The sequence below is a fragment of the Empidonax traillii genome, unplaced genomic scaffold (genome assembly GCF_003031625.1).
Source record: "Empidonax traillii isolate 1590-97213 ecotype Southwest subspecies unplaced genomic scaffold, ASM303162v1 scaffold99:size1466351, whole genome shotgun sequence".
In the NCBI taxonomy this organism is placed as follows: domain Eukaryota; kingdom Metazoa; phylum Chordata; class Aves; order Passeriformes; family Tyrannidae; genus Empidonax; species Empidonax traillii.
The window spans coordinates 1226353-1252379 of NW_020955292.1; the positions used below are offsets into that span (position 1 = coordinate 1226353).

General features: G+C 47.6%; 1 protein-coding gene across 6 annotated transcripts in view; it reads left to right on the top strand.

Moving 5' to 3' along the window:
- Nucleotides 1–1301: 1301 nt before the first annotated feature.
- DEPDC5 (DEP domain containing 5) overlaps nucleotides 1302–26027 on the top strand; it is a 42189-nt gene continuing 17463 nt past the window's right edge. For 3 of the 6 annotated variants that reach the window (XM_027882004.1, XM_027882008.1, XM_027882009.1), the window contains exons 1-30: nucleotides 2526–2634; nucleotides 3209–3326; nucleotides 3930–4017; nucleotides 4698–4744; nucleotides 5160–5245; nucleotides 5986–6069; nucleotides 6745–6794; nucleotides 7275–7344; nucleotides 7689–7767; nucleotides 8677–8738; nucleotides 9163–9232; nucleotides 9613–9685; nucleotides 9830–9933; nucleotides 10254–10328; nucleotides 10753–10887; nucleotides 11337–11398; nucleotides 11503–11576; nucleotides 12131–12200; nucleotides 12676–12712; nucleotides 13441–13561; nucleotides 14650–14870; nucleotides 16365–16568; nucleotides 17010–17145; nucleotides 17886–17983; nucleotides 20524–20589; nucleotides 21910–22093; nucleotides 23151–23311; nucleotides 24338–24455; nucleotides 24630–24797; nucleotides 25646–25865. In XM_027882004.1, the coding sequence (XP_027737805.1) occupies nucleotides 3269–3326; nucleotides 3930–4017; nucleotides 4698–4744; nucleotides 5160–5245; nucleotides 5986–6069; nucleotides 6745–6794; nucleotides 7275–7344; nucleotides 7689–7767; nucleotides 8677–8738; nucleotides 9163–9232; nucleotides 9613–9685; nucleotides 9830–9933; nucleotides 10254–10328; nucleotides 10753–10887; nucleotides 11337–11398; nucleotides 11503–11576; nucleotides 12131–12200; nucleotides 12676–12712; nucleotides 13441–13561; nucleotides 14650–14870; nucleotides 16365–16568; nucleotides 17010–17145; nucleotides 17886–17983; nucleotides 20524–20589; nucleotides 21910–22093; nucleotides 23151–23311; nucleotides 24338–24455; nucleotides 24630–24797; nucleotides 25646–25865 (3021 nt within the window). In that variant the 5' untranslated portion in view covers nucleotides 2526–2634; nucleotides 3209–3268. Of the gene's footprint in view, nucleotides 1566–2525; nucleotides 2635–3208; nucleotides 3327–3929; nucleotides 4018–4697; nucleotides 4745–5159; nucleotides 5246–5985; nucleotides 6070–6744; nucleotides 6795–7274; nucleotides 7345–7688; nucleotides 7768–8676; nucleotides 8739–9162; nucleotides 9233–9612; nucleotides 9686–9829; nucleotides 9934–10253; nucleotides 10329–10752; nucleotides 10888–11336; nucleotides 11399–11502; nucleotides 11577–12130; nucleotides 12201–12675; nucleotides 12713–13440; nucleotides 13562–14649; nucleotides 14871–16364; nucleotides 16569–17009; nucleotides 17146–17885; nucleotides 17984–20523; nucleotides 20590–21909; nucleotides 22094–23150; nucleotides 23312–24337; nucleotides 24456–24629; nucleotides 24798–25645; nucleotides 25866–26027 lie in introns of those variants that run through there. The other 3 variants (XM_027882006.1, XM_027882010.1, XM_027882005.1) reach the window with 2 other exon arrangements.

Below are 26027 nucleotides of genomic sequence, written 5' to 3' on the forward strand. Positions count from 1 at the left end.
GAAAGAGTAAACAAACCAACAGTGATTTCCTCTGTAATTACAAAGAGTAATTCTAAGCCCAAAAACTGAAATGCTAAACTGGAGCCCTCTGTAGCACTATAATTCCAGTGCCAGCCTGAGGTAACTGTTATTTTGTGGTCAGTGCCCTGGCTGGGGTGTCAGCACCACCACAGAACACCTTTACTGGGCAAGGCCAGCTTGAGTTGCTTCTCTTCTCCTTTCCAGTCACTGGCAGTTTTGCTCTTTGCTCTGTTCCAGACCTGCCTCACACCCTTCCAATAGCACTGAGCAAAGCGCCCCCCCCCCCGATGGTTTGAAACGCTGCTGCTCTGCTGAGGCACAGCCTCGTTTTTCCCTGGATCCACAATAATCCAAATGCTGACACACACCCTGCAGGTGTCCAAGGCCAGGCTGGATGGGGCTCTGAACACCCTGGGCTAGTGGAAGGTGTCCCTGCTCACAGCAGGGGGGTGGAACAAAATGATCTACAGGGTTCCCTTCCAACCCAAATCATTTATGACAAACACCAGAAGACACAGAAGAGAACCAGGAAACCCCCTGGCCAAACCCACTGCCCGGTGACTGCCCCTGAATTCAAGACAGCACACAGGGATTCATTTTTGCTTTTGCTTACTTGTTTTGACCAAGTTTCCCCTGGAGTGAAAGTAGAGCCTTCAGCATGATGGTCCTCAGCACCTTGGGCCTCTTCATCTTCTTTCTGGTGTCCATCACCGGAACGGTCCACTTTCCTCAAGTGTCTCTTTTGGCTATTTTCGTCCCCCTCAAGGTCCCCAGGCTGCAGCAATTCCTCAGGAAGGGATTCCGCTGGACCACGAGAAACCACCTGGAGCACATCCCCCAGATCCTGTGTGTTCTGGCAGAAGTTCCCTGCTCCCGAAGTCCAGGGAATGTCCCTGTGTGTGAGCACGGGCACCGAGCCCTCAGGCTGTGCCCCCAGTCCCAGGGCAGGGCCTGGCACTGCCATCAGCTCCGTGGAGACGCTCCCGGGCAGCCCAGGGTACAACTCCAGCACAGCAGCCACGGGAGAATCCAAGAGAGACTCCAGCCCAGCTGAGAGCATCAGGGCAGCTGAGGATTGGCTGTCCTGAGCTTTGCACTTTAGCCTGAAAATAAAAGCAATGTTACATCAACGTTTGTAGGGAAATCCCAGAATATCCTGAACTGGAAGGGACCCACAAGGCTTGCTGAGGTCAAATTCCTGGACTAGACTAAAAAGAGTTCAAGCCTCACCCATATATGTTTAAGAAAGGTACTTCCAAAAATGTTTTTAAGGTACTTCCAAAAATGATTTTAAGGTACTTCCAAGTATGTTTTTAAGAAAGGAGCTGAGAAACCTTTGGGTATTTAAGGAAATGCTTTACAAACAAAAGAACCGAGTATGGCCAAATAGACATTCCAAAGCCTTGTTTTCACATTTAAACATCTCCCTACAGATTTAACCTCATCTCCTGAAAAACCTGGAAAGAGGCTACAAAGCAAATCACGGGACTTGTATCAGACATCCTGCTCCTTCGCTAAAGCATCGCTCGTTTTCCTGGGATTTTGTAAGTTTCTAATCCTTGGAAAAAAAATCCCAACTTTTCTTCACGTTTCTGCCTTAAAGGAACACTTTCCAAGGCATCACCCTCACACTGTGCCCCGCACCTCCTGACGTGCGGGGGATGCCTTGTGCGGGCACAGCCCCGGGGTTGGGACCCCCTGCAAGCTCCCAAATAAACACCGCGGAGGCTGCGGGGGAGAGGGAGGGGAGACCTGGCCCTCGCCGGGCGCTCATCGCCACTCCTGGACCCAGAGCAGCCCAGGCACAAACGGCTGTCACCGCGCCCGCCCCGGAGGACCCGCAAGGCCACTTGTCCTGGGAGCCGATCCCCTTCCCGGGTTCTGATCCCCTCCCCGGGTCTTGATCCCCTCCCCGGGTCCTGATCCCCTCCCCGGGTCCTGATCCCCTCCCCGGGTCCTGATCCCCTCCCCGGGTCCTGAACCCCTTTCCGGGTCCTGAGCCCCTCCCCGGGAGCCGATCCCCTTCCCGGGTTGCTCCCAGCCTGAGCCGCGGGCAGGACCCGGGCAGCCCTTTGTTCCTGTCCCCGCTCCGGTACCCTGGGGGTCCGCGGCAGCGCACGGGAGGAGCTGCCGCCGCCGCCGGTAATTGCACCCCCGCCGGTGTCCGCCCCGGTGCCGGCAGGGGCGGGCTCGGCCCCGCACCGCCCCCGCCGCGCCCGGGCAGGGCTGGGTCTCGGCAGCCTCTCGCCGCCCGCTGCCCGCCCCCGGCCGGCGCTGTGCGGAGGCGGCCCCGCCGCGAGTCCCGGCCCCGCCTCCCCCGCCGTTACCTGAGCGGCGGCGGCGCCGCGGCCCCGCTCCGGCCCGCCCGGCCCGCCCCGCGCGTCACTTCCGCATCCGGAGCCGCCGCGCGCGCACACCCGCGGGAACGGCTGCGGCCCCGCCCCCAGGAGCGGCCGCCACGCCCCCGCTGACTCCGCCCACCCGTCGCGGGGGGCGTGGCGCGCTCGTCACGCGCCTTCCCGCGTCTTCGGCGGCGTCACGTGACGCGCGGCCCCGGACGCGGAAGCGGCGCTCGGACGGTGCCGCTGCCCCGGCGGGGACACGGACCCGCAGGTCAGAACGCGCCCGGGGAGTGCCGGGGGGCGGCCGGGGCTGCGCCGCGCACGGGGCCCGCCGTCGCGCTGTCCCGGCCCGCCGAGCGGCACCGGGCACTGAGGCGTCCGAGCTCCCCACGGCCCTTCCCCCGGGACTCTGCGCGGCCGCCGCGCTGCTCGCCCTGCGCTGCCGCCCTCTCCCCGAGGGTCGGGGCCCCGGCGGCCCCCATCGCTGCTCCGGCACCAACTCGCTTGGCTGCTCTCGGTCACTCTTTAGAAACGAGCCAGCCCAAGGACCGCAGCGGTTCTGGTGCTCTCCGGAGGCGCTCTCTGGCACCTCTCCCTGCACCGAGCGGGTTCCAAGTCTGAAAGTTTATTTTAACGAGTTTTGAATGTACGGGGTTTTTTTTCCACCGCGACAAAGTAACGCAAAGAGTGTTTTGGACTTGGCTGTTTGCTGTCCTTGCCCAGCACTCCCCTCTGCCGGCCCGGCTCTGCCGCGCCGCGGGGACAGCGGGCTGTGCTAACGCACAGAACACACAGAGCGGGTTTGTACTGACAAGAGGGCTGTGTTTGCTGTTATTTCCTGTCAGATATGCGAGATGCCTTCAGCTGTCTCTGCTCGAAGCAGCTGAGAAGAGCTGGAGTCCAAGATGAGAACCAACAAGGTGTACAAGCTCGTCATACACAAGAAGGGCTTTGGAGGCAGTGGTCAGTATCTCCTGGTTTGCAACTTGAGACCAGCACTCACCTAATTGAAAGCAATTGATTGATAAATTAGCTCTTTGACAAAACACTGAAAGTGGAACTAAGATGTAACAAGCAGTGTTGCCAGCCAGAGTTTGGAAACTCTTCCCCTTTTGTTGCATCACTTTTTTTTTTAACCTTGTATTTAATCACTTTCCTAAGTGACAGACATGTCAATGACCTGACTGCAGGTGGATGTGTTCCTGTGCACTAATAACTGTCCTTGGTTTGACTGCCCCCTGCTTCTAGACTTACACGTGCTGATAACTCCTGTTCAGGTTCCTGGCTGGCTGCTCTCCTGCTGGTGTTTGTTACATGAAAAACAGAGGAGATGATCCTGGCTGCCCAATTAAGGCACATTCTTTTGCTGAGCACGCCCTCAGTGCCAGTTGTGTTGTTTGAGCTGTCTGTGCCAGTGAGGGAAGCCAGGCTGGGGGGGCTGTCCTGGGGTGAGTGTAAAGCCTTGCACGTGGAGCCTGGGCTGGGGTGAACTGTTGTGTGCAAACAGGCAGGTATCTGTATTTCGTGTGTATCTGCTCACTGTCCTCACTTGTTTGTGTCCTGTAGATGATGAACTGGTGGTGAATCCTAAAGTATTCCTTCAAATCAAGCTGGGAGATGTTGTGGAAATTGCCCATCCCAATGATGAGTACAGGTGAGTTCCCTTTGCTGATGTCAGTCAGGTGTGGTGGGAGCACTGAAAGGGTGTGTTTGCCTGCAGTGGCTCCTGCAGTGAGGGGCTCTTACAGCTGATACAGCTTTGCTGTGGTGAGTTTTTTCTGCCTGAAGAAAAGTGAAAGGGTTTACTTTGGCAGAGGCTCTTACCTAAAGTTTATGGACTTTGTGTTTGGTGTAGTTTGCTCACTTTTCATAAGCCAAGTAGCACCTGAATCCAGAATGTACAGTGTCTGTGTCCTCTTCACAGAGCTGCTGTTACCTAAGGATTACCCTCCATCCTACAGTGTATCTTAGGTAAAATGAAAATGATGTTGTCAGCCATAAAAACATAAACCTTCTGGTATGAAGCTGTTCATCCTGCAGCCCCTGTCTGAAAAGCAGCACAACACTGGTGCGAGGCTCTGAGAAGTTCCCTTGTGCCTAATTTCCCATTTATAGTATCATTTCTACCTCAGGAGTACCTTATGATGAGTGTCGAGAACAAGAGGGGGTGGCAGGGGGGCAGGAGGATGAAGCTTCCTAGAAAATATTATTGTTTCTCTTTTGCTTGTCTGTGCTCCACGTTTCTAAATAGTTTTGAGTTATTTACCAGAGATGTTGTTGGTACCTCAGCTTGTCTGCTTTTTTTCTATATTTTTTTCTCTTTTTTTCTGCTAGTCCCCTGCTCCTGCAAGTGAAGTCACTGAAGGAAGATTTGCAGAAAGGTAAAACTCCAGAGTCATCTTTTGCACAGTGAAATCACAGACAAGGATGATGTGACTGAACTGTACCCGTGCTTGGCTAATGCTTCAATCTTAACTTTGTAGGAAAATCCATGCTTTGTCTATTTAGGAAGGGAAGGATTATAATTTTAACAGAAAATAATCAATTCTAAGTCTGCTTTTAGTTGAGTGATGTGAGATGTGGTTTAAACCAACTTACCTTTCTAGCCTGGAATTTTTGTTTCTGCGTTTTCTGACTGGCTTTATATCTTCTCGCAGGAATTAATTCAGCCTAAACTTTGCATTTCTCTCACCTGCTTTGATTTTAATGACTCTTAGACTGGGCCACAGCTGAAACAAGCTGCTGTGTTATGCTGAGGTGTTCACTGCCTGCTGTCCTGTGTGGTTTTTGTGGCAGAGACGATCAGTGTGGATCAGACAGTTGCCCAGGTGTTCCGACTGCGGCCGTACCAGGATGTCCACGTGAACGTTGTGGACCCCAAGGTGTGTGGCTTTGTTCGAATCACAGCCCTGGCGCTTTCCATCTGCAGTAGTGCTGGGGGAAGAGAGGCATTTATTTTTTATTGAAAGGTGTTTAGTCTTCTTTCCTAATTGCCTTGGGCAGTTAAATTATTTGCTGGTTTCTTATGTGTTTCTTCTCTCCCTCCCATCCCTGCTCTCTTTTTGAACTCTATGAACCAGCTTCAGCGCAGCCTGATGGAGATGTAGGCATTTCAAATATCTTTAAATTCCAGAAGTTTGATGACCAGGCAGAGTAAAGAGAAACAGAAAGTGGCCAGTCAAAAAAAGAATCATTGCCTGGATTTGTATTATGTGACCCCAGAGAGCCTCTTAAAAGAGGCATTTCCTGTAAATGTCCTGACTATCACAAGAGCTGCAGTCAGAGCTCACATTCAGCACAGGACACAAATCTGCAGGAAATAAGGCTCCCTTAATGTCATCAGCAATGGCAGTACTTTGTTTTCCTTGTGTTTCCAGTTTGCACTGAGACTTGCAGCACAGCCTTAGTCCTTGGGCGGTGTTTTGTATCTCACAGTAGTTAAAACGCACACACAACTTTGGCATTTATTGGGGTATTCCCTTTTATCTTATATTTGTCAGGAATATTGACTTGCTCTAGAGTGGCCCTTCCTGTGCCATTTGGTTATTAAATGAACACACTGATGGGCACTACTTAGAAACAACCAGAAAAACCTGAGCACTGTTTTTCCTCCCTTTCCCAGGAGGTGACCTTGGACTTGGTGGAGCTGACGTTTAAGGATCAGTATATCGGCCGTGGGGACATGTGGAGACTGAAGAAGAGCTTGGTAAGGCCCCTGCTGCCTCCTGTGCAGGGGGCAGGAGATTGTCCTTTTTTCTGTATCTGCTGGGAAAGAAAATAAGTGCTTTACAAAATAGAGGAATCTGAGGGCAGGAGCAGTGTCAGCAGCTCCCAAGGAACTTGTGCTGTGAGTGGCACCTCAGAGCTGGAGACATGGGTGTAAATGTTAGAGAAAAATGAATCCCATCACTTCCTGCTCCACTGTGTAATGTTAATTACTGCCTTGGGCACTGCAAATGCTGTTGAGAGATTTTTTTTCTTGTGTTCTGAATTTTAATGATTTGCTGCATTTGGAATGAATCAAATCAAAACGTTTTCAGAGTAGAAGTTGGCTGAAGTGTCCCCTCTCTGACAGTACCACTTAATAAGCAGCTGTGAGAATATTTTCTTTCTGCATCTCTGAAGTGCAGACTCTGGCCCTTCTAAGTGCAGTGGATTAGTCAAATGATCCAAATAAAAGTTCACGTGTGTTCAAAATTATTTTCTGTTGCCTATTGCAGAGGTTTTGCAGGCTGGGATATTAACAGGAACTGCACTCAGTGGGTTTTGTTACTTTGTTATATGCAGATCAGGTGTTTAAATGTGAATGGGTTTTTCTGTCCATTGTTGTGCTCACTCTGAGCCTCCTGTTCTTCTGACCCCTGTAACCCTTCCCTCCTAGGTCAGCACATGTGCATATGTCACCCAGAAGGTTGAATTTGCAGGTATCAGGTCAGTGCCTCCTCTGAGGGCTTAATGTTACTTATGACTTTAGATTTATGAGTTCTGAGCATCCAACTGGAGAATCTTCGCTGAAAGATCCTTCATGTTTTATTGTTCTCGTGCTCATCTACAGATTTCTGTCTCCACCAGGTGGGGGAAGGCTTCTACCTGAGTTGAGGTGGAAGAAACTAAGAGTTGGGCAGCCAGCTACACTTGTGGCTTCTGTTGAATGCCAAATAATTCTCCTTTTATCTCTTACAATATTTCCTACCTCCCAAGATGTATTAATAGTTCTGATGAAGTGACTGAGGGACAAGGAAATGTGCAGATGGCAGAGCCTGTTTGACACCTTTTGGATTAAAGATCAGATTTGAGCCAAATAAGTCATCCTTGAGTGCAGGTTTTGGTCCATCCCTTATTTGCTCAAATATTGATTCTCTAATCGTGTTCACTCTGGTCAGCAAATATTTTGCACTTCTTTTCTTCCAGGGCTCAGGCAGGGGAGCTGTGGGTGAAGAGTGAGAAAGTCACCTGTGGATACATCAGTGAGGACACCCGGGTAAGATTTCAGGAACGGGGAGAAAGCGCTTTTCCCCTTCCTGTCCTTGCCAGGTTTCTTGTAATTCTATCTTGCTTGCAGATTTGTGTGGATGGTTGGAATTGGCTGTGCTGTGAGGTGAAGAGTGGCAATAAGTTCAGGAGGGTGAATGATTAGTGAACTTCAGCCCTGCTGTGCTGGCAGCACCAGGAGTTACTTGGGCTGTTGAAATGCCCCCTTGTTAGAGGGGAAATTGCCTGTGATGCAAGGGGCACAGTCACAGAAGTTGCTGTGTAATTAACCTCTTCATGTGGCCCTATTAGGGAATGCCTCTTGTTTGAAATAAGGTCTTTGTTCCTCTGCAGGTGGTTTTCCGCTCCACTTCTGCCATGGTTTATATTTTTATCCAGATGAGCTGTGAAATGTGGGATTTTGACATTTATGGTAGGTAGATAAGTGACCTGCCTGGGAATGGGGGTGCCAGCACTCTCCTTTCTGCCCCTGCTACAAAACTGCCACTGCTGTTCATTTCTGCCATTTACTTATTGGAAAGCTGAAATGCCCTGCCCTTGGCCTGGGCACTGCTTCAAGGTGCCTCAAATCCTTATTTTTCTGTCTCCTGGCTGGGCCATCATTTTCCTGTCCCTGCTGTAGAGCCTGGGCACCCTTATCTCGGTGATGAAATCGAGGAGCAACTCCCTGTGAGCACTGGGGAGGTTTTCTGTGCGATTCACCATGTTTGGTGGTGAGGGTGGGGCCAGTCTGGGAATCCTGAAACCAGAAATGTGTGCAAGTCCTGTGCTAAAAGGACCTTGATGTTTTAGATTTCTCTTGACTTTAGCTTAGCAAGGAAGTAAAACCTGCTCTGGCCCAGGTAGAGTTCAGTGGCTTCAGCTGAAAATATTAAAACTTCAGGCACTAAGAATGAGTCACTTCTCTGTGTCATCATCCTATTTTTTTTTGGCTCAATTCTTTATCGAGCCTCTTGCCGCTTCCTGTGCCCATGTGTTCAGGCATATGGAGCTGGGCAACTGTTCAGAACAGAGCAGGGGATCAGTTGTGCATCCTCTGCCTAAAAGACAGTACAGATGCTTTCCCAGCATGCTGGGAGTGTGTTGGAAAAATTAATTTAAAGGCCAGAACCTTTTGTCAGTGAGAGTCGTGTTTACATCCTCTGAAACACTCATGCTTTTTAACATTTATGTCATCTCATTTCGGTGGTAGGAGCCTTCATTATGCACACAGCTGCTCTGGGGCTGATAAAAACAATTGTCCTGGAATCTCAGGGTTAGATGTGTCCCTTGGTTGAGGTAACCACTGTTATCTGATGCCTGGGAGATGTTTACTTTGCAGGGGACCTGTACTTTGAGAAGGCTGTGAATGGTTTCCTCGCTGACCTCTTCACAAAGTGGAAGGTAAAGAGCTGATTGAGTTCAGGTTTAATTTTGTATTTCCCTGGAATTGTTAGGGGCACCTCTCTGCAAAATAACAAATCAGAATATCAAATTGCTGTAGGTATAAACAAATTGAGTCAAATGTCTTTACGTTTTTAAACAAAAATCTTGTATGTTGGCAGCTACAGAGAGGAGTTTCTTTAGAGAGCAGGGGAGAGTGCCCTTGGTAAATGTGATGTAACCAAGAAGAACAGAGTCTGTAGGACAGACCATTGTTATTTCAGAGAGGCAGATACAGGATTTGTGCAGATACATTAGTACAATACTCTACCTTTTTTTAGTTACCTTTGTTTCCAGGTGTGAGGGAAAAGAGGGTGTTACTATGTGTTTACTGCTGAATCTGACCTTTTAAGTTCTCTTTTTTTCATTTATTTTTCCTGGACAGGAGAAGAATTGCAGCCATGAAGTGACAGTGGTTCTATTTTCTAGAACATTTTATGAGGCAAAATCTATAGGTATGTAAAATCTGTATCCTTCTCTCTTGAAAATTGGTCACAGGTTGCCAGTTAATTTTTCCCTTTTTCTTTTAATGATCTAATCAAACTATTTTCTATCAGAGTAGGCACACAGCCATTGTTATGAAAGTACTGCAGTGAAAGCCTTACAAAGAAGAATATATGACAAAGTTTCTTCATCGTATTCAGACTCTCACATTGGTTTGAAAGCAGTTTTTGTTGTGTAGGAGGTCTGATATTTCTCCCAGTGTTTCGGTTCTTTGTTTGTTTGGTGGTTGGTTTGTTGGGTTTTTTAAATGGAAAAGCAGCTCCTTTCTGGAAAAGATGAGTCATTTCTCTCCAAGATCCTGGGACAAGACGTGCTTTTGCTCCCATTTCAGATGAGTTCCCTGAAGCACATCGAGCATCCATCCGGCAGGACCATGAGGGAAGGTTTTATGAGGATTTTTACAAGTATGTTGGTTTTCCTCCCAGTTCTTCTCCCCTCTTGTCTCACAGTGTGTGTGCAACCCAGTGCACCTTGTTGTGCTTTCCCTTACAGTTTGTTCATCCCTTCTCCCTCCTCCCATGATCCTCACTCAGCTGTGCTCTCTCTAGGGTTGTAGTTCAGAATGAGAGGCGAGAGGAATGGACCTCACTGCTCGTGACCATCAAAAAGCTTTTCATCCAGTACCCTGTGCTGGTACGACTGGAGCAAGCAGGTACAAGACTCCTTTCCCTGCTTTTACCCTCTGCTCTCTTTTATTTCTTTTTTTTCTTTTAATTTGTCTGTAAACTCTCCAGTTTCACTTGGAGCCTGGTGTTGTTCTACTCACTGTTCTGCTGGCTGGGCTCTTTTGCCCAGGTCTTTCTGTAAAAACATAATAACACCAATTTTGCCTGTAATTTTTGAAGTAATAGGATTTAGTAGAAAGGCATTTTTCTGTGTTTGGGTTTTTTATTATTTTTATAAAGGTAGTCTATGCAGAGATGATGATTTTTGTTGTTGTTTTTTTTTTTTCCCTTCTGAACCCTTGTCCAGAGGGCTTTCCTCCAGGTTACAATTCCACCTCGGCACAAGGGAACTACCTGGAGGCCATAAATCTTTCATTCAATGGTAAGTTATGAGCAATGGATAAAAGTATGCTGGGGAAAAGAACGTGAAAGCAGCTGCCAATAAATGGGTGTGAACTTCTGTTGCCTGTTCCTTAACACAGTGCCGAGGAGGGGAAAAATTAGGTGTTAAATTATCATTTTGAGCTTCAGAAGAAATTTTCTGATGTGTCCTTGGAAAACCAGTGCCTCTCAAATAACAGTGTTGAGCATTTCAGGTCTCAGGAACCATTTACAGGGCCTTGATATGATGAAACTTTCAGCTGTGCATCTGTATGAGAACCTCTGGTGAAATCTTAAATTGTGGAGGTGTTTCAAAATCAGGATAGATCAAATGGGATTTAGGTGAAGCTGAGAGAGTCACCTGCCTTGCTCTGAAAAGGAACATGCAGTGCCTCAATGGAGCGTTCCCGAATTCTCTCCCGCAGTGTTTGACAAGCATTACATCAACCGCAACTTCGACCGCACGGGGCAGATGTCCGTGGTGATCACCCCCGGCGTGGGCGTCTTCGAGGTCGACCGGCTCCTCATGATCCTGACCAAGCAGAGGATGATTGACAATGGTAACCAGCTGGAGGTGCTCGGGAGGCAAACAGGCAGGGTGGGGAAGGATGGAGCCTCTTGTGGCTGTGAAAAAGTATCTGCTGCGACTTGGGAAGGGGGGTTACAGCTGGAACACCTATCTGCACTTCATGTGGAAACAGGCAGATTTGCAGGGTACTTAAAGACCTCTAATTTCTCTTGTTTGTGTTAGAGAACCTCATCTGTCCATGCAGACGTGTCCCTTAAAGGATAATCTTGCGTGATTTGCACTAGTTTAGAAGAAACACTTCTTGTATCCCCACAGGCGCTGTTGGTTGGTAAACATACCACAGGACTGTTAACTGCTGTTTTCAGTTAAATTACATCTTAAAATGTGACATGAATAGAAATCGGGTCTTCAGCTCAAGTTGATGATCTGTTTTGGCTTAGCATATCAGTCCTGCTGAACTCTGCTGCTCTCTGTTTCCAGGGATTGGGGTGGATCTGGTGTGCATGGGAGAGCAACCCTTACATGCTGTGCCACTCTTTAAGGTAAGGTGTGCTCCTTTCCCCTCCTATCTGTTCCTGCTACAAATGTTATTCTTTTTGTGACCAGCTGGATGCAGCTGCTGACTCTGCTTCTGATTTCCTTACAGCTCCATAACCGCTGTGGCCCCGGGGACTCCCGCATGGGTGATGACTACAATATTCCACACTGGATAAATCACAGGTAGGTGAATTCTACCAGCCTTTGCTAAACACTCCTGCTTTGCTTTCCTCTTCATAATCTGTTGAATTCTTTTTTTCTTTCACTATTTGTTTCCTTTGTTCTCTTTGTGAAACAAAACACATATTACATTACTCCTATAGAACCCTGGACATTAATGCAACACCTCAGAAATGACAGGCAATCTCTGTAGTTCTCAAACAGCTGGTGGCAGTCACTGGTGTCACGTACATTGGGGAGGGCTGTGTAAATGGCACAGGGAAAGTGGATGCCTTTCTGTAGAAAGGGGAAGTGAACTGGGAAGTGGAGGTGTCAAGCATATTAAGAAGTGGTTGAGACTGAGGCTGTGTGGGTATCAAAGCCTGGTCTCTACTGAAAGAAGAGTAGTTTATTTAGAGTTAACCATCCATCAGTTTTTCCATGTGTGCTGTGCAGAGAAGGGTGTCCCCTTCTCTCCATGCCCTAGCTGGCTCAGGCTCTCAGGCTGTTTGCTGTGTACCAAACCAGCTGTGTTCAGTTCTTAGAAGACCTTAAAGCCACCCTGTTTTCCCTTCCAGTTTCTACACATCCAAGAGCCAGCTCCTGTGCAACAGCTTCACTCCACGGATCAAGCTGGCAGGAAGGAAGGTGAGGATCTTTCTGATTTATCTTTTCTTCTTACTGGCTGGTCAGGTGCCTTTTCTCAGCCAAGCATCAGAGTCTTTCCAGCAGGTATTCCAACAGCTGAACTAAGTTTCTGTGTTAAAAGACTGTGAAAGCAAAGCTGTTGTGTTTGTTGTAGGGATTTATGAGGGACTAGTCTGTAGTTCTTTCTAGGATAAAAGTAGGTGGGAAATGTTTTAGCCACCATAAAAAGTAGAGTTTCATTTTGTAACAAAGAACTCCATGGATAGGTAGAGACGTGTTTTTCACACAGGTTTGTGACCAAGTATCAGTATTTAATATTTCTGAAGTGGTCTGGCTGCCTTGCTGAGTCAGCAAGATGAACGTTAAGTCTACTTGATCACACTGGGGGATATTTCCTTAGAACATGCTGATTGTTTCCCTTCTCTCTTTTTTTTTTTTTTTTGTCACTTCACACTTCCTTTGTTGGACCCTCCAGCCACTGACTGAGAAAGCAAAAAATAATCGAGATGCCTGTGAGTAATTCTGTTCTGGGAGGATCTACCCCCCTGACTCCCAAGCTAACAAACAGCTGCAGTAAGACAATGACACCTCAGCAGAAGGAGGGGACAGTGGTGCCAGAAAACCATCAAACCCACATATTTGTTCCTGGGGATGTTCATGTGCACGTGCCCATCGGCTCCTTGGCAGATCACTAACATGGAGCAGGGTGTTTCTGGCCTGGCTGTGTCACCTGGCCAGAGGAGGACGTGGTGTCAGGCTGGTGTGGTGGTGATGCTGCTCATGGGGATGGGACAGAGAGGCCTTCTCTAGCTTGGAGTATTTATTGTCAGTGCTGTGAGCACACAATTTCAGTGGGAGAAGCAGCACTCTGCTGACAGCACCTCGTCTCAGGAAGGTGGATCTTCTGTAAGTGAGGATGTCCATTCTTTCAAAGATACTTTAAAAGGTGCAGTTCCCTCATGAGAGAAATCAAGGCATCTGTTCATGCAAGGATTGATTTGTTGATTAATAATTTCATGTTTAGGGCATATGGGGGAAAGCCATTAGGGCCACAGCAACTCTCATTCAGAGGCACCAACTTTGATAATTGAGCTGCTCCAGCTGGTTCTGCTCATGAGCCTTTTGCGTGGGATTTCTTTTGGAATAGCTCCTTTCCTTAGAGGTCAGAGCTGGGCACTCCGACTTGCAGATCTTGAACATTTTTGAAAGAGGTTCCAGTGCTGTGTGATTTTGATTTTAGCTTTAGGAACTCCCAAGGATGCTGAGAATGCCCTGCCTATCCAGGTGGATTACGATGGCTATGATGCCCAGGTGTTCCGGCTGCCAGGCCCCTCCAGAGCCCAGCGCTGCACCACCTTCAGGTAGGAGGCTTGGGATGCACTGGTTCCAGAGCACCCATGTTATGCTGGGCTTCTGGAGGCATCAAATGCTTTGAGGAATGCAAGGAGAATTAAGCTCCACGTGCTTACAGTTGCAGGAAAAGCTGTGTCTGTACCTGGTCTTTGGGGCTGATTGGCTAATTTTGCTTCTGAGATGGTGGGTGGGATCTAAGAAAAGGCATCAATATACTTCCTCAGATCTTTCATTTTTTCTCAAGGGGAATGAAACCAGTCTCCCTTGCTGAGTTCCTAACAGATTTTGCAAGGGGATTAAGAAAGTACTTGCACAATAGACTTCCACAGAGTTGTAGAAAAGCAATTAATTTGCTGCACTGCTTAGTAACCGGTGCTGAACGCAGAGTGGTGGGGAATCTTCCCTGAAAATGGTGCCTGGATCCTGGTGGCCCTGGATGAGAGCAGAAACAGAAAAGCTGAGTGCAGGTTCTCAACTATTCCATGGCCTTTTGTCTGAGGAGAAAGGCTGGATTGTTCTCAGGTCCTGGCCAAATTCTTTGAACAAACTATCCATTTCAGTGCTTTTTCAGGAACATGGGATTGATGAGCTTGCTTTGAAGTGTGTTTTTTGCTTTCCTTCTTTCAGTAGCATTACCTAAATGTGAAGAAAACTGTGCATGTGGACTCACTTGTTAATATTAATACTTGTTAATACAGCAGCCTGTAGAAATCCGTGCTGGAAGATGCCAATACAATTTAACATAGTTAATAATTCCAAGCAGCTTTCCTACAACTTCATGTTCCTGGCACTGTAGGCTCAGGTTTAGTATCTTCTAGGCCACGTCTGTGCTACCAGCTCAGTGTGGTGTCTGTGGCATTGCACAGGGAGTGGAGTGTGCTCTCCTCCCAGCCGTGCTGGGAACATTTCAGTGCTCTGTTCCTCTGCTGTCCGAGGCACAGGAGTATCAAGTGCCCACGTGGTCAAAGCAGACAGTGATGCCTTCCTTGTAGTCCCCTTTGAGTTCACCTGCTGAGCAGGGAGTCCTTTACACGACTTGGGCCTGTTCAAGCCCCTTGTTAACCTGGGAATTAATCTCCTCCTTACCCCTGGCCAGGTCTGTGAGGGAGAGGGAAAGTCGGACGAGGAAGAGCTCGAGCTCCTATGACGTGTCGTGCAGCCCGTCCCTGCAGAGCCGCGCGCTGCCCCCAGAGGAGGTGAGGAGCCAGGCGTCTGACGACAGCTCCCTGGGCAAGATCTCCAACATCCTCATGATCCCGCGGCCACACCTGCACCAGTGTGAAGTCAGCAGCTCCCTGGGCTACACCAGCACCAGAGGTCAGCCCGGGGCACGTGGGCGAGCACCTTTGGTGGGCAGAGGGGAAGGCAAGGTGGAAGTTTGTGTTGGGCTCTGCCAGGCCAGCAGAGGGGACGTGGTGCTTGTTTAACACTCGTGGCACAGCTTCTCCATAGCTCCAGCTGTGCCTGGGTTGTGCATTCTCCCTGTGCTATCCTTGTCCAATTCCATTGCTTTTTTTATTGGCTCGCCCTAAATAGAAGTGTCCTGACACTGATTTACTCTTCTCCCTTGTCTATTGCCTTCTTTAGTACTTGGCTGCTCTCCTGTGTCTGCCTGCAAATGTGGACATACACGGGGAACTTTCATTATCCAGGTCACCTATAATCTGTCAAATGAGAAGTGGCCTTAGCAGTGAGCCCTGGGGGACCCTGCTTATAACAATATCTCCATGGGGAATTGTTGTCATTAAGACTCACTTTCTAGATCCTTCCTTTTGACAATGCACTGCTGAGCTGTCTCTGTGTGTTAGCAGTGCTGGCTCTCTCCTTTTCTTCCCTTCCAATTTAATTTTTTTTTCTCAGAAAATATGCAGTGTCTTCCACAAACCCAACTCCATTTCTAGGTAAATTGTATTCCTCCTGCAATTGCTTCATCTTCTATCAAATTCTATCCCTGAAGGCTTTTTCTGTTTTTTCATGTCATGCTGTATGACACTGATACCATATTTATCCTGTCACAGGAATCAGAGTTACGGGTGTGGAACTGCTCTCAGCAGCCTTTCGTGTTTCCATCTACTGTCATTTAGTACAACTTCTTTTGGTATTTCCTTTATTCCTGTAGTTTGAAGGATAGTGTGGTGACCAGCTGAAGGTGTTCAGCTGGATGGGGAGGCATGTGGAATGGGAATGGTGGAGACCAAAGAGTCAGAGAAATCGAGGTTTGTCTCATGGCAATAAATGAGACCCTTCCTTCTCTTTGGAATTTCTGCTTGTTGGGCAGAGTAATTGCTACTTAGTCATGTGGTATATTTCTCTTATTTCTAAATAACTGTACTTGTATTCTACATCCAGTGGTGACAATGAACTTGTGAAGGTCACATCCTATGTCTTCTGGGAGTAATCTCTGATTTCAGTGCTCAAATCTGGATGTTACAGAAAAGGCACATGTTGCTCAGCTGTAGCTTCTGCCATGTCCTTGGTATTCATCCTGAAGTTTCTGGTGTCAGTGTTTTTATTTCTCAGAAATTCTCTAAGCTCTGAAAAATTCTTCATTATTGACTTGGCAAGTGGTTTCTTTACAGGTTTCTTTCACTTAGTGTCACAGTTCTCAGGAATGCTGTAATGGCAGATGGAATAATGCTTTTTCTTGTCTGGATTCTTGTTTATGTTGTAGTTTTCAGACTGGACTGAAATTGCTTTCAGCATCTCTCCCTGCCTACTCCTCAGCTCTCCTTGTTTCCTCTTGCCCTGGGGAATCTTTACATCCCTGAGCAGTTGGTTTGGCTCACCCTCACCCGGTGCTGTGTTTTCCAGACGTCCTGGAGAACATGCTGGAGTCTCAGCAGCGGGACTCCAGCGCCCCGGGGAGGTTCCACGTGGGCAGTGCCGAATCCCTGCTGCACATCCGGCCGGGGGGATACACCCCCCAGAGGGCCCTCATCAACCCCTTCGCCCCCTCCCGCATGCCCATGAAGCTCACGTCCAACCGGCGCCGCTGGATGCACACCTTTCCCGTGGGTAAGGGGACAGGACAGCACACAATTTACCACAATGAGAGGACCCCTGAGAACTCTGGTCCTGCACGGTGCCACAGGCTGAGCGGAGCGGATGGACCTGCTTTTGGGAAATATTACATCTGTTGGCAAACAAGCAGCATCAGGCACCAGGGAATAATCCTGTAGTAGCTGCTGAAGGGAATTGTTACTGCAATTTGGGTTGACTTTCGGATGCTGAATTGTTCTCGGAATTGTTTAGTGCCTAAAGTAGGCCCTTCAAAGTGTTTAAAAGAAAATTCTACTTCACTGGCTTCAGAAATGCCAGAGATTTTGCCTTGGAGATTTTGTAAACATGCTTTCCTAATGTCCTTTAGTTATCATTGCCTGTGCTGTTGGCAAAAGGAGGCTGCAGGCAACTGAGGAGTCAGGGCAGACGTGATTACTGATCCAGTTGTAACTGCAGGTCCGTCGGGAGAAGCCATCCAGATCCATCACCAAACCCGGCAGAACATGGCAGAAATGCAGGGCAGTGGGCAGCAGGACCTGACTCATTCCTCTGCTGAGCTCCTGGAGCTGGCTTACCATGAGGCCACGGGCAGGTGAGGTGCTCAGGCTCAGTCTGGGCAGACTTTGCATGAACATGCCCTTTGTTTGAAGTTTTATAGGTGTTACAGTAAGGCAGTTATGGGTTGTGATCTCCAAGTTGAATTGTGTGTTGTGTCAGTGCCAAGTGTGCAGGATGTACTTTAATTTTGAGATACAAAACTCTCTTGGCAAAACTGGAGTTCATTTACTTCCTCTAGCTTGGAGAGGGCTGGGGTTTTTTTCACTTTATAGAAAAATTGTTGTCCTGTTTGTGACTTACTATGTACATCCTAGTGTGCTAAAGCATCTTGTCATGACACCAATCTCTCATGTCATATTCCTGACAATCCCTTCTCTGGATCTCTGTCGTCTCTGTGGATGACGTGCTCATGCAAAGCACTTGGCTCAGTCTGGAATGTGGGGTTTATGGACCATGACATCAGATCTGTAAATAACCAGCTAAGCTTTATTTCTCTCCTGAGAGGACACAAGGAGCTGGTTCTTTACTGTCCTGCACAGGCAGTGCTCTGGCTCTTGCTGGAGGCAGGGAACAAGCAGCCTGGACAGGTGTGGGATGTTGTTACAGCCTCTCTGTGCTGCCATCTCTGCAAACACTGGCAGGAGAGCTGGGATCCACCCTGGGCTCAGCCGAGGCAGCAGGGCTGGGAACTGGTAGTTGTATTTGTCAAGAGCAGGGAATGAATGGCACAAGTGGGGAAGGTCTTCCAATCCAGGCTGTTGTGTTTTCCTGCAGGCACGTCAGCTCTCGGCAGCCAGGGGACAGCGGCTCCTTCCTGAGCTTCAGCGGGACAGAGGAGTTCTCCAACGGGCTGGCTGGGAGCAACGGGGCAGGTGAGGGCACAGCCTGCAGCTGAGAGCCCTGAACAAACCCTTCCCTGGTAGTGGCAGGGGGACAGGGACAGGACTCACGGGAGGTGGGAGCACAGGCATTGCCGAGGAGGAAGAGCCAATAATGCAAAACCAGTTTGCGGTTTGGAGTGATCTGTTGATCTGTTGATCTGTTGGTGCTCTTACTTGGACTTCTTGAGGTGTGGCAGTTTTTTGGTTTGTTGGTTTTAGTTTGCTTTGGTTAATGTGTGTCTACTTCTCCAGGTATGTCTTAGAACCTTTATTATAGAAAGATGCTCATTGTTTGCTTATTATAAACTCAGGCAGTTACTGAGTCCAAAACACTGATGTCCAGACACAAACCCCAACTAAATATGCACTGATGTTCAGAACTTTTTTTTTTTTCTGTGGCACTGCCTTAAGGTGTGACCCCTCTGGATGAAGAAACTTGTTTGTGTGTGTATATATATATATGTAACATATGGAAGCTGATGGAAAGAATGAAGTTTGGTCATATCTAGGTTTTGAGAGAAACTGTAAAAAGGCAGGTTTATTTTACATGGTAAGTTCTGAGATTCAGTGTTTTCTAGCATTTCTTGACAGTGTCTGCAAATGCACTCTCTCCAGATTTTAAGCACTTTGAAGATGGTGCTGCTTATACTAAATGCTGTTCACACAGCCCAGAATAGTTCAACACACTTTTGAGAGATGTCATGTTTGCACTTCCAGCTGAATATTAGTGTCTCTTGCCTTACCCACTAGTGGAAATTCTCAGCCTTTCTTTTGGGCCCTGTAAGTAGAGCAGTAATCCCCACTAAACATTCTGCTGTGTTTTCTGGTTTTTTTGTGACCTACCCCCTGCTTTGGTGGAGTCACCCTGAGTGAGAAGCGACCTCACTTTTTCCCTGGCCGTTTGTCTCTGTTGTCCCGCAGATGGGAGGGGATAGTTCAGTGACTAAATCTTGTTGCAGTTCCCAGAGTGAATGGCAGGTGGCACCAGGAGTTGGTGAGAGGTGAATGGCACTTAGAGCAGCTCCTCTGCCGTTTCCCTGGCATCACCATGGCAGCAGATGTGACCACCCTTTCTGTGAGAGGGTAACAGCTCAGGTGCTGGTACCAATCTCCTGGCTAAATCCACACAAGCTAGTTTTTTAAAAGATTGCTTCTCTGAAATGTTTGGGGACTTCCTGAAATCTGTATTTTTGGTAAATGGTTTGAAGGCAGCAGTTTCTCTTGTTTCCTTAGTTACTCATTTCCTCTCCTGTGCCACAGCAGCTGTTTGTACCAGCCCAGGGAACTGCTCCAGACGGGTTTGTCTTTGCTGTGGGGATTGTTGCACTGTAAATGCACAAACATGATGCAAATACAGCAGACAGTTGTGAGATGGGGGCCAGGCACAACTGGCCAAGGGGGGCCATAGCATCCTGCTGGCTTAGTTTCACTGAGCTGCAGTTTTAGTCTCTGGTTTCCAGGTTAATAGGCTGCTTAGAGCAAAGCCATTTGAGAATGAGAGGAGTCACAGTGTCTGAAGTCCTAATCAAAACTGATATTTGAGTTTCCCTGGTATTAAGTCCCTTATTAGTCTTTATTTATGTTAGTATAAGCTGAATTTTGTTCAAAAACTGTGCATTTCTATCATTTTCTCTCCTTTCCCAGTGAATAACAACTTCCTTTCTTACTGAAATATGGGCCAAGGTGTATCTTCCAGGCTGAAACATAATGGAAGTTGCTGCCTTTTCAGAAGGTGGTAGTTTTAAACAACCTGCAGTAAATATACTGAACCTCTTTAGGGGCACTGAAGACCTAATGAATACTTTTAAAATCTTTAGCTTGGTAAGAGTAGTTTGTATTTGCTGATAAAAAAATCAACTGTTTGTTTGGTTTCCTCCCTGCCCCCTGGCAGAGGGTGAAATATGTACTGGTAGTTTATGCCTAGAAATGTAGAATTGGAGTAAATCTGTATTAGGATATTGAAAAATTACTTAGACTCTTCAGAGTCTTAGATAACTACAACTTTATATATGGGTTCTCTTCTCCCACAGTGAAAGTCTGTTATATTTTCTTTTCTTGCTTCCCCTGTGTTTTCTGAAATTCTTCTTAACTTGTTCATAAAATGAGAAAACCAATTAAAAAAAAATCTGGCTTTGTGTACTTATTATATTTGAAAGTACTTTGTTCCTCAGACCTTTGAGATTATGAAGCTCAATGATTATAGGTGACTTCTTTTTTTATTTTTGTTATATGTGGGTTTTTTTGATATCTACTTTTCAAGATAGATTTTACTGTTTCAGGAGGTGGTTTTTGCTTGTTTTTTGGCTACTGAGCACTTCTAGTGAGATGCCTGAATTTGATCCAATATATGTTTTTCCTCATTAATTGACTTTGTGGGTTTTTTTTCTGCTGTGCAGAACCCTGAGTTCTTCCCCTGCTTCTACAGCAGAGAAATGCTGTATCTTAAAACATCAGCATGCTTTTGATTTATTTCTATTTGAAATTCGAGTGCATAACTGCTTAAAATAAACCCCATTCTTTCTTTCTTACAGGGGTGAACCTCAAACCTCAGAACAAGGATTCCTTGGAGGATGCTGTCTCCAACTCTTCAGATCCAAGTAAGCAAGAGGGAGGTTTGGAAGAGAGTTTGACAGGTGGGAAGATGGGGAGGGAAAGGGCATGTTCACATGTAGAGGCATCAGGAGGTGTAGGCAAGAACTGAGGAGCCTCCTTGGCTTTTGGCAGTGGTTTGTTTTGCCCTGCAGTAATTTGCAGGATCTCCCTGTCCTGGCTCTCTCTGGGATTGCAGTTCTGGAGCTCTTAGGAACATGTGAAGCTGGTTGTTGTGTTACATCTGAAATTCTCTCCTCACCAGACTATTATGCAAAAAGGTGCTGAACTCGTCTCTGCCTCTCAGTGTGAGCAGTTTGTTTGGCACCAGCTCACTGAAGCAGAAGTAGTTCAGTCGCTTTCTGCATTTGGTACTTTTTACTGAGAAATATCTGCTTTCACCTAACACTGAAACAAGTGTGGCACTGCCTGAGAAACATCTTCTTTACAGAATGTTTCTTTTCTGTCCTATATTAGTTTCTTGTGAAGTGTTCCTGCCATTAGTTTTAACACTTCTACAGTAAAATAAATCTCTGTCTGTGGGATCTCTGGGACAAAAAGTTAAGAATCAGTATTTGCCCAAGGGCCTTGATACAGATTGCATTCTGACCTGACTCAAACAGGGCAGTGGTGAGCTGATGATTTGGTATAACTTAGTTAAATGTCTCATTTTAGATCTCTGTAATCTCAAAACTGCAGCATAGCTCTAGGAAAGGGTGTGGGAAAGGATTGCTTTCCAAGTTGCTATTTTTCTGGTCTTCCCACCCCTCTGGATGTGTCTTCTGTTTTTATAACTGTAGAAATGCTCCCTTTTCTGCTGTTGTACTATTCCAGAAAGAGGCTGGTCTGTCATTCTTTCTCTCCTCCTCTCCAGCTCCTTCTGCAGTTGTCTAGGATGCAAAACTGGTCTGATTTTCTTGTTCAGACGTGGAATGTTGATCTGTTTATTAATAATCAGTAACTGCACCTGACTTGCTGTAATTTGGAAGAGCGGTGGCTGTGTCAGCTCTAGCTTTCAATCAAGAGACAATTAAATGTATTAACTGTGAATGCCATTTGCATGATGGGATTGAGCAGCATGTGCACTGCATTGTTTAACAAACTCTGTCTCTTTCTCTCCCTCCCTTCTTCCCGTCCTATTTTCCTTTTCCCTTCCCATTCCACCCCCTTTTTTGTCCCTGTTGACCTCACGCCAACCCTGTTTTTTGTCCCCCGTTCTCTCTTAACGCTCCTCTCCACGCACTCCTTTCATCTTCCTCCGCACCCCGCTTTTTCCTGGGTGCCCACACACGCCCCCCCCGTGCGCCCCCCGTGACACAACGAGGCAGTTCTGACGCTGTCTGCTCCCCCCGTAGTGCCAGGCTTCTGTTGTACAGTTGGAGTGGACTGGAAATCCCTCACTACTCCGGCCTGTCTCCCCCTCACCACCGATTACTTCCCGGACCGCCAGAGCCTGCAGAACGATTACACCGAGGGTTGCTATGACCTGCTGCCAGAGGCTGACATTGACAGGTTTGGCCAGCACCTTCTCTGTAAATGCCTTGAATCCGAGTGCTTAAGGAGCAGGTGATGGAAGAGGATCACTGGAACCTGTGCGAGTGAAGGATGAATTCCTACAGAGCTGCAGGATACTTAAGATTTGTCTTTTCCCCGTGATAACCTTGCACCTTTTCCGATGTCACCATCCCTCAGTGTGGTGTCCTGTAGATTTTATGTTAGAATTTGTGCACAGATTTTTGCGTCTCTCTTCTGTTGCTGTATTCAATCAAAATACCCAACTTCAAGCTTTGTTAATCTATTTTCCAGCAAGTGTTTTGGAAACACTAAATGAGCAAATGCACATGGACATGCAGTGTTTAAGATGCTTATCCTCACTCTCAAGGATTTTTAGCTTAAAGAATCTTGCTGGAAAACAGTGCTGGTAGGATAAATAGAACAACTCAGCTTGTCTCAGAGGTCTGTGGTAACTATTCTTTAATAGAGTTGCTTTGTTTTTTTTACTGAAGCTTTCTCGTCATCTTCAGCATTTTTCAGGCTTTCCACAGCTTGTAAGGCATGAAAAGACCCGTTCATGTTGTTGCTTTATGGGAACAAAACCAAAATATTAGTCAGGGAGATTGAAATAATACATAGTGAGTAGCAGGACTAATGAAGCAACACCTGAAAGAAATGTCAAATGTCCCTTTGCAGCAGGAAGGTGAAGTTCAGAGCAGAAGGAGATGTAATGAGATGCCACAGTGATGTGTCTTTAATCCCTCTCTGCTCTCACTTCCCACTGTGGAAGAGGCTGGAGCGTTGCTGCCAACTGGCAGTTCTGAGCTCTGCTGAACATGGACAAAAACTGCCCTGAGACTGTCTGCAAAGTGCTGGAGAACTCCTCTCTGGGGAATCAGACAGCTGATCGTCCCCTGTTCCCAAAGGTGCCGGTTTTCCCTCCTGCTGCTGCAGGCAGGTGTTCCAGGCACTGCCCAGGGCCCTGCACGGCCACAAACCTCAGCTGGGAGGCACAGGGCTAAGAACAGGTGTGTGCCAGCTTCCTTATTGTGGTCTGCTTGCCCTTTGTGTCCAGGAGGGATGAGGAAGGAGTGCAGATGACAGCCCAGCAGGTGTTTGAGGAGTTTATTTGTCAGCGCCTCATGCAAGGCTATCAAATTATTGTGCAACCCAAGCCACAGAAACCGGCCCCGGCCGTGCCACCCCCCCTGAGCAGCAGTCCCCTCTACAGCCGAGGTGAGTGACCCCAGACTGACAATTCCCTCTTTTGTCTTTCCTGCTGCCAGTCCCTGCAGCCTTGAATGAGGCACAGGTGCTCAGTGAAGCCCTCTGTTTGGTTTGGTTGGTTTGTTCCTTGGTGTTATATGGAAGTCTTTGCAGGGAGAGAGCTTTGTCTGGGGCAGCACGAAGGCTGCACCGTGAAGGGACAGGTGCAGGATTTTAAAAATTTTATTAAGAAACTGGCCTCATATTCCTGATGGTGAACCCAAAGAACAGTGGCTTCAGTGCTCTTGGGGTGAATACCTCCTGAACACAAGTCACGTGCTGACTGCAGGGCACATCTCTGGGAGAAGGCAGCCCTAAAGCTCCCAGGTGTGTGTATCTGGAAGCAGTTTTCTAACACTAGAACAGCTGTGGAGGTCCAAGGCAAAGCTTTGTTGTCCTTAAACCATGAGTCAGCTAAACTGAGTTAAGCCCCAGAGGACTGGGGTGGGTAAAGGGAGAATTGTATTCCTTGGAGAGAATCTGACTCGCTGTTTGACTTCTGATTGTCTTTTTTTCCTGGATATTCCCTTGGCAAGTCAGCATGACACAGTGTTCTTAGAGCAGGGAATACAGGTGAATGGGATACACTGTTAATGCTGGTTTGGGAATGAGCAGCAAGGCTCCTTAGGTTAAGTGTCAAGCTTAAGTTCCAGGAATAAGGCACAGAGAGGAAGTGCAAGTGGGTCCCAGCTTTCCCATCGCATCTCACACCAGGTGCTCAACAATTTATCTGGTGGGTCTGACCAGAGAAGTTCCATGTGGGAGGTGTATGAATCCCGAATGCCCCTCTTTGGTCGTGATACCAACAAATCTGAACTGGAAGAACAAAAGACTCATTGTACAATTGTTTCCTAAAAACATGGCCTGAAAGGTGGATTTTAGTTTGTCCTGAGTTCAGAAGCCCAATTCTGGACTCCAATTCTGGAGTCTGTGGGCACAATTTATTAAAATCTGACTAGTGCAATAAGCTGAAAGGGGTTTGCCTTTCACAACCAGGCCTTGTATCCAGAAATCGAGCTGAGGAGGAAGATCAGTACTGGCTGAGTATGGGCCGTACCTTCCACAAAGTCACCTTGAAAGACAAAATCATCACTGTGACTCGGTACCTTCCAAAGTGAGTATCTCTCTGCTTGAGCAGTTTGCTGCCAATGTTCAGATGAACATTCTTTTCCAGCTGTCTGTGCTTGCTTGAAAGAACATACTGTAGAACCTTCTTTCTCTTTAGGAGAAGAAAGAGAAGCACTTATATTGATAATACTGAGATCAATGTTTGTGTCTGATCTTTTAGGTATCCATACGAATCTGCTCAGATAAACTACACCTACAGCTTGTGCCCCTCACACTCTGACTCTGAATTTGTCTCTTGCTGGGTAGAATTTTCCCATGAGAGACTAGAAGAGTACAAGTGGAATTACTTGGATCAGTACATCTGCTCTGCTGGCTCAGAGGATTTCAGGTGAGATCTCCTTTTCCATCCAGACTGTTCTGTGTCCTAATTGCCTCTTTTCCTTTCTGACCTAAAATTTCATCAGCAAGTTCAGCCCACAAATGCTCAGTACTCCAGAGAGAAAATCTGGCCTGCTTTCACTGTCTGGTGGTAGCAGCTGTTGCCTTGTAGGAACCTCACTCTTGTGTTGCTGGTGCATTATCTGATCTTTGATGCCGAGTCTTGATCACAAAATTCAGCATGAATTCTTTTTTTCCTTCCAAACGCAAAGAAATATGATGGCGTTTTGTACCACACAGATGCTTTTCTTGGCTTCTTACTCATTTCTGGATCTGACTCAAAACTTCCATGTATTTTGAAGCTGTTGGAGGTTTGCTTGAGTACTCGGCTTGACTGCAGTCCTACTCCTAAGCTATGGAGTGCAGTGCCTTTTAGAAATGTGGAATATCTCCACTAGCATCAACAGCCTTTTTGACATCTTCTCTCCACAAAACCAGTCTTTGTCATCTTTTCAGGTCTCGGTCAAAATGCCTCCTACGCTGCTGTGTGCCTTTGAAATTCCTTTTTGCTTGCTTATTTTTAGAGAGAAAGCCCTTGTGTCCTATCTTTTACAGGAAAGAAAATATACCCCTATACTACAACGGCCTCGTTTTCCGCATATCAGTGTTTTAATAGTTCCCACTGACATTTGTTCTGCTGAGCCTTCCTTTGCCCACCTGCTCGCTCTGACTCAGGGGTAGCAGAGTGACACGGTCCCTGTGCTCGCTGAGATGCCCAGCGGGCACAGGTGTGTTTCGGATGGTGTAAAATCCTTCCTGGGAAACGGCTGAACTGGCCTGAATTCCGTGTTTCTGCAGCCTGATCGAGTCGCTGAAGTTCTGGCGGACGCGGTTCCTGCTGCTGCCCGCCTGCATCAGCGCCACGAAGCGCATCGTGGAGGGCGAGGCGCACTGCGACGTGTACGGGGACAGGCCCCGCTCCGACGAGGAGGAGTGGCAGCTCCTGGACGGATTCATCCGCTTCGTGGAGGGGCTGAACCGCATCCGGCGCCGCCACCGATCCGACAGGATGATCCGGGTGAGGCGGCGCTTGGTGGGGTGTGGGATGGGGGCTGGGTTTGAGTCACCTCCTGAGGCACTGACAGACCTGAGCCCACCCCGGGCAGGCTGGGGGTCCGTGGCCCGTGTCCGTGGGTGACCCACACACACAGGGCAGAGCTGAGGGCTGTGCTGGGCTGGT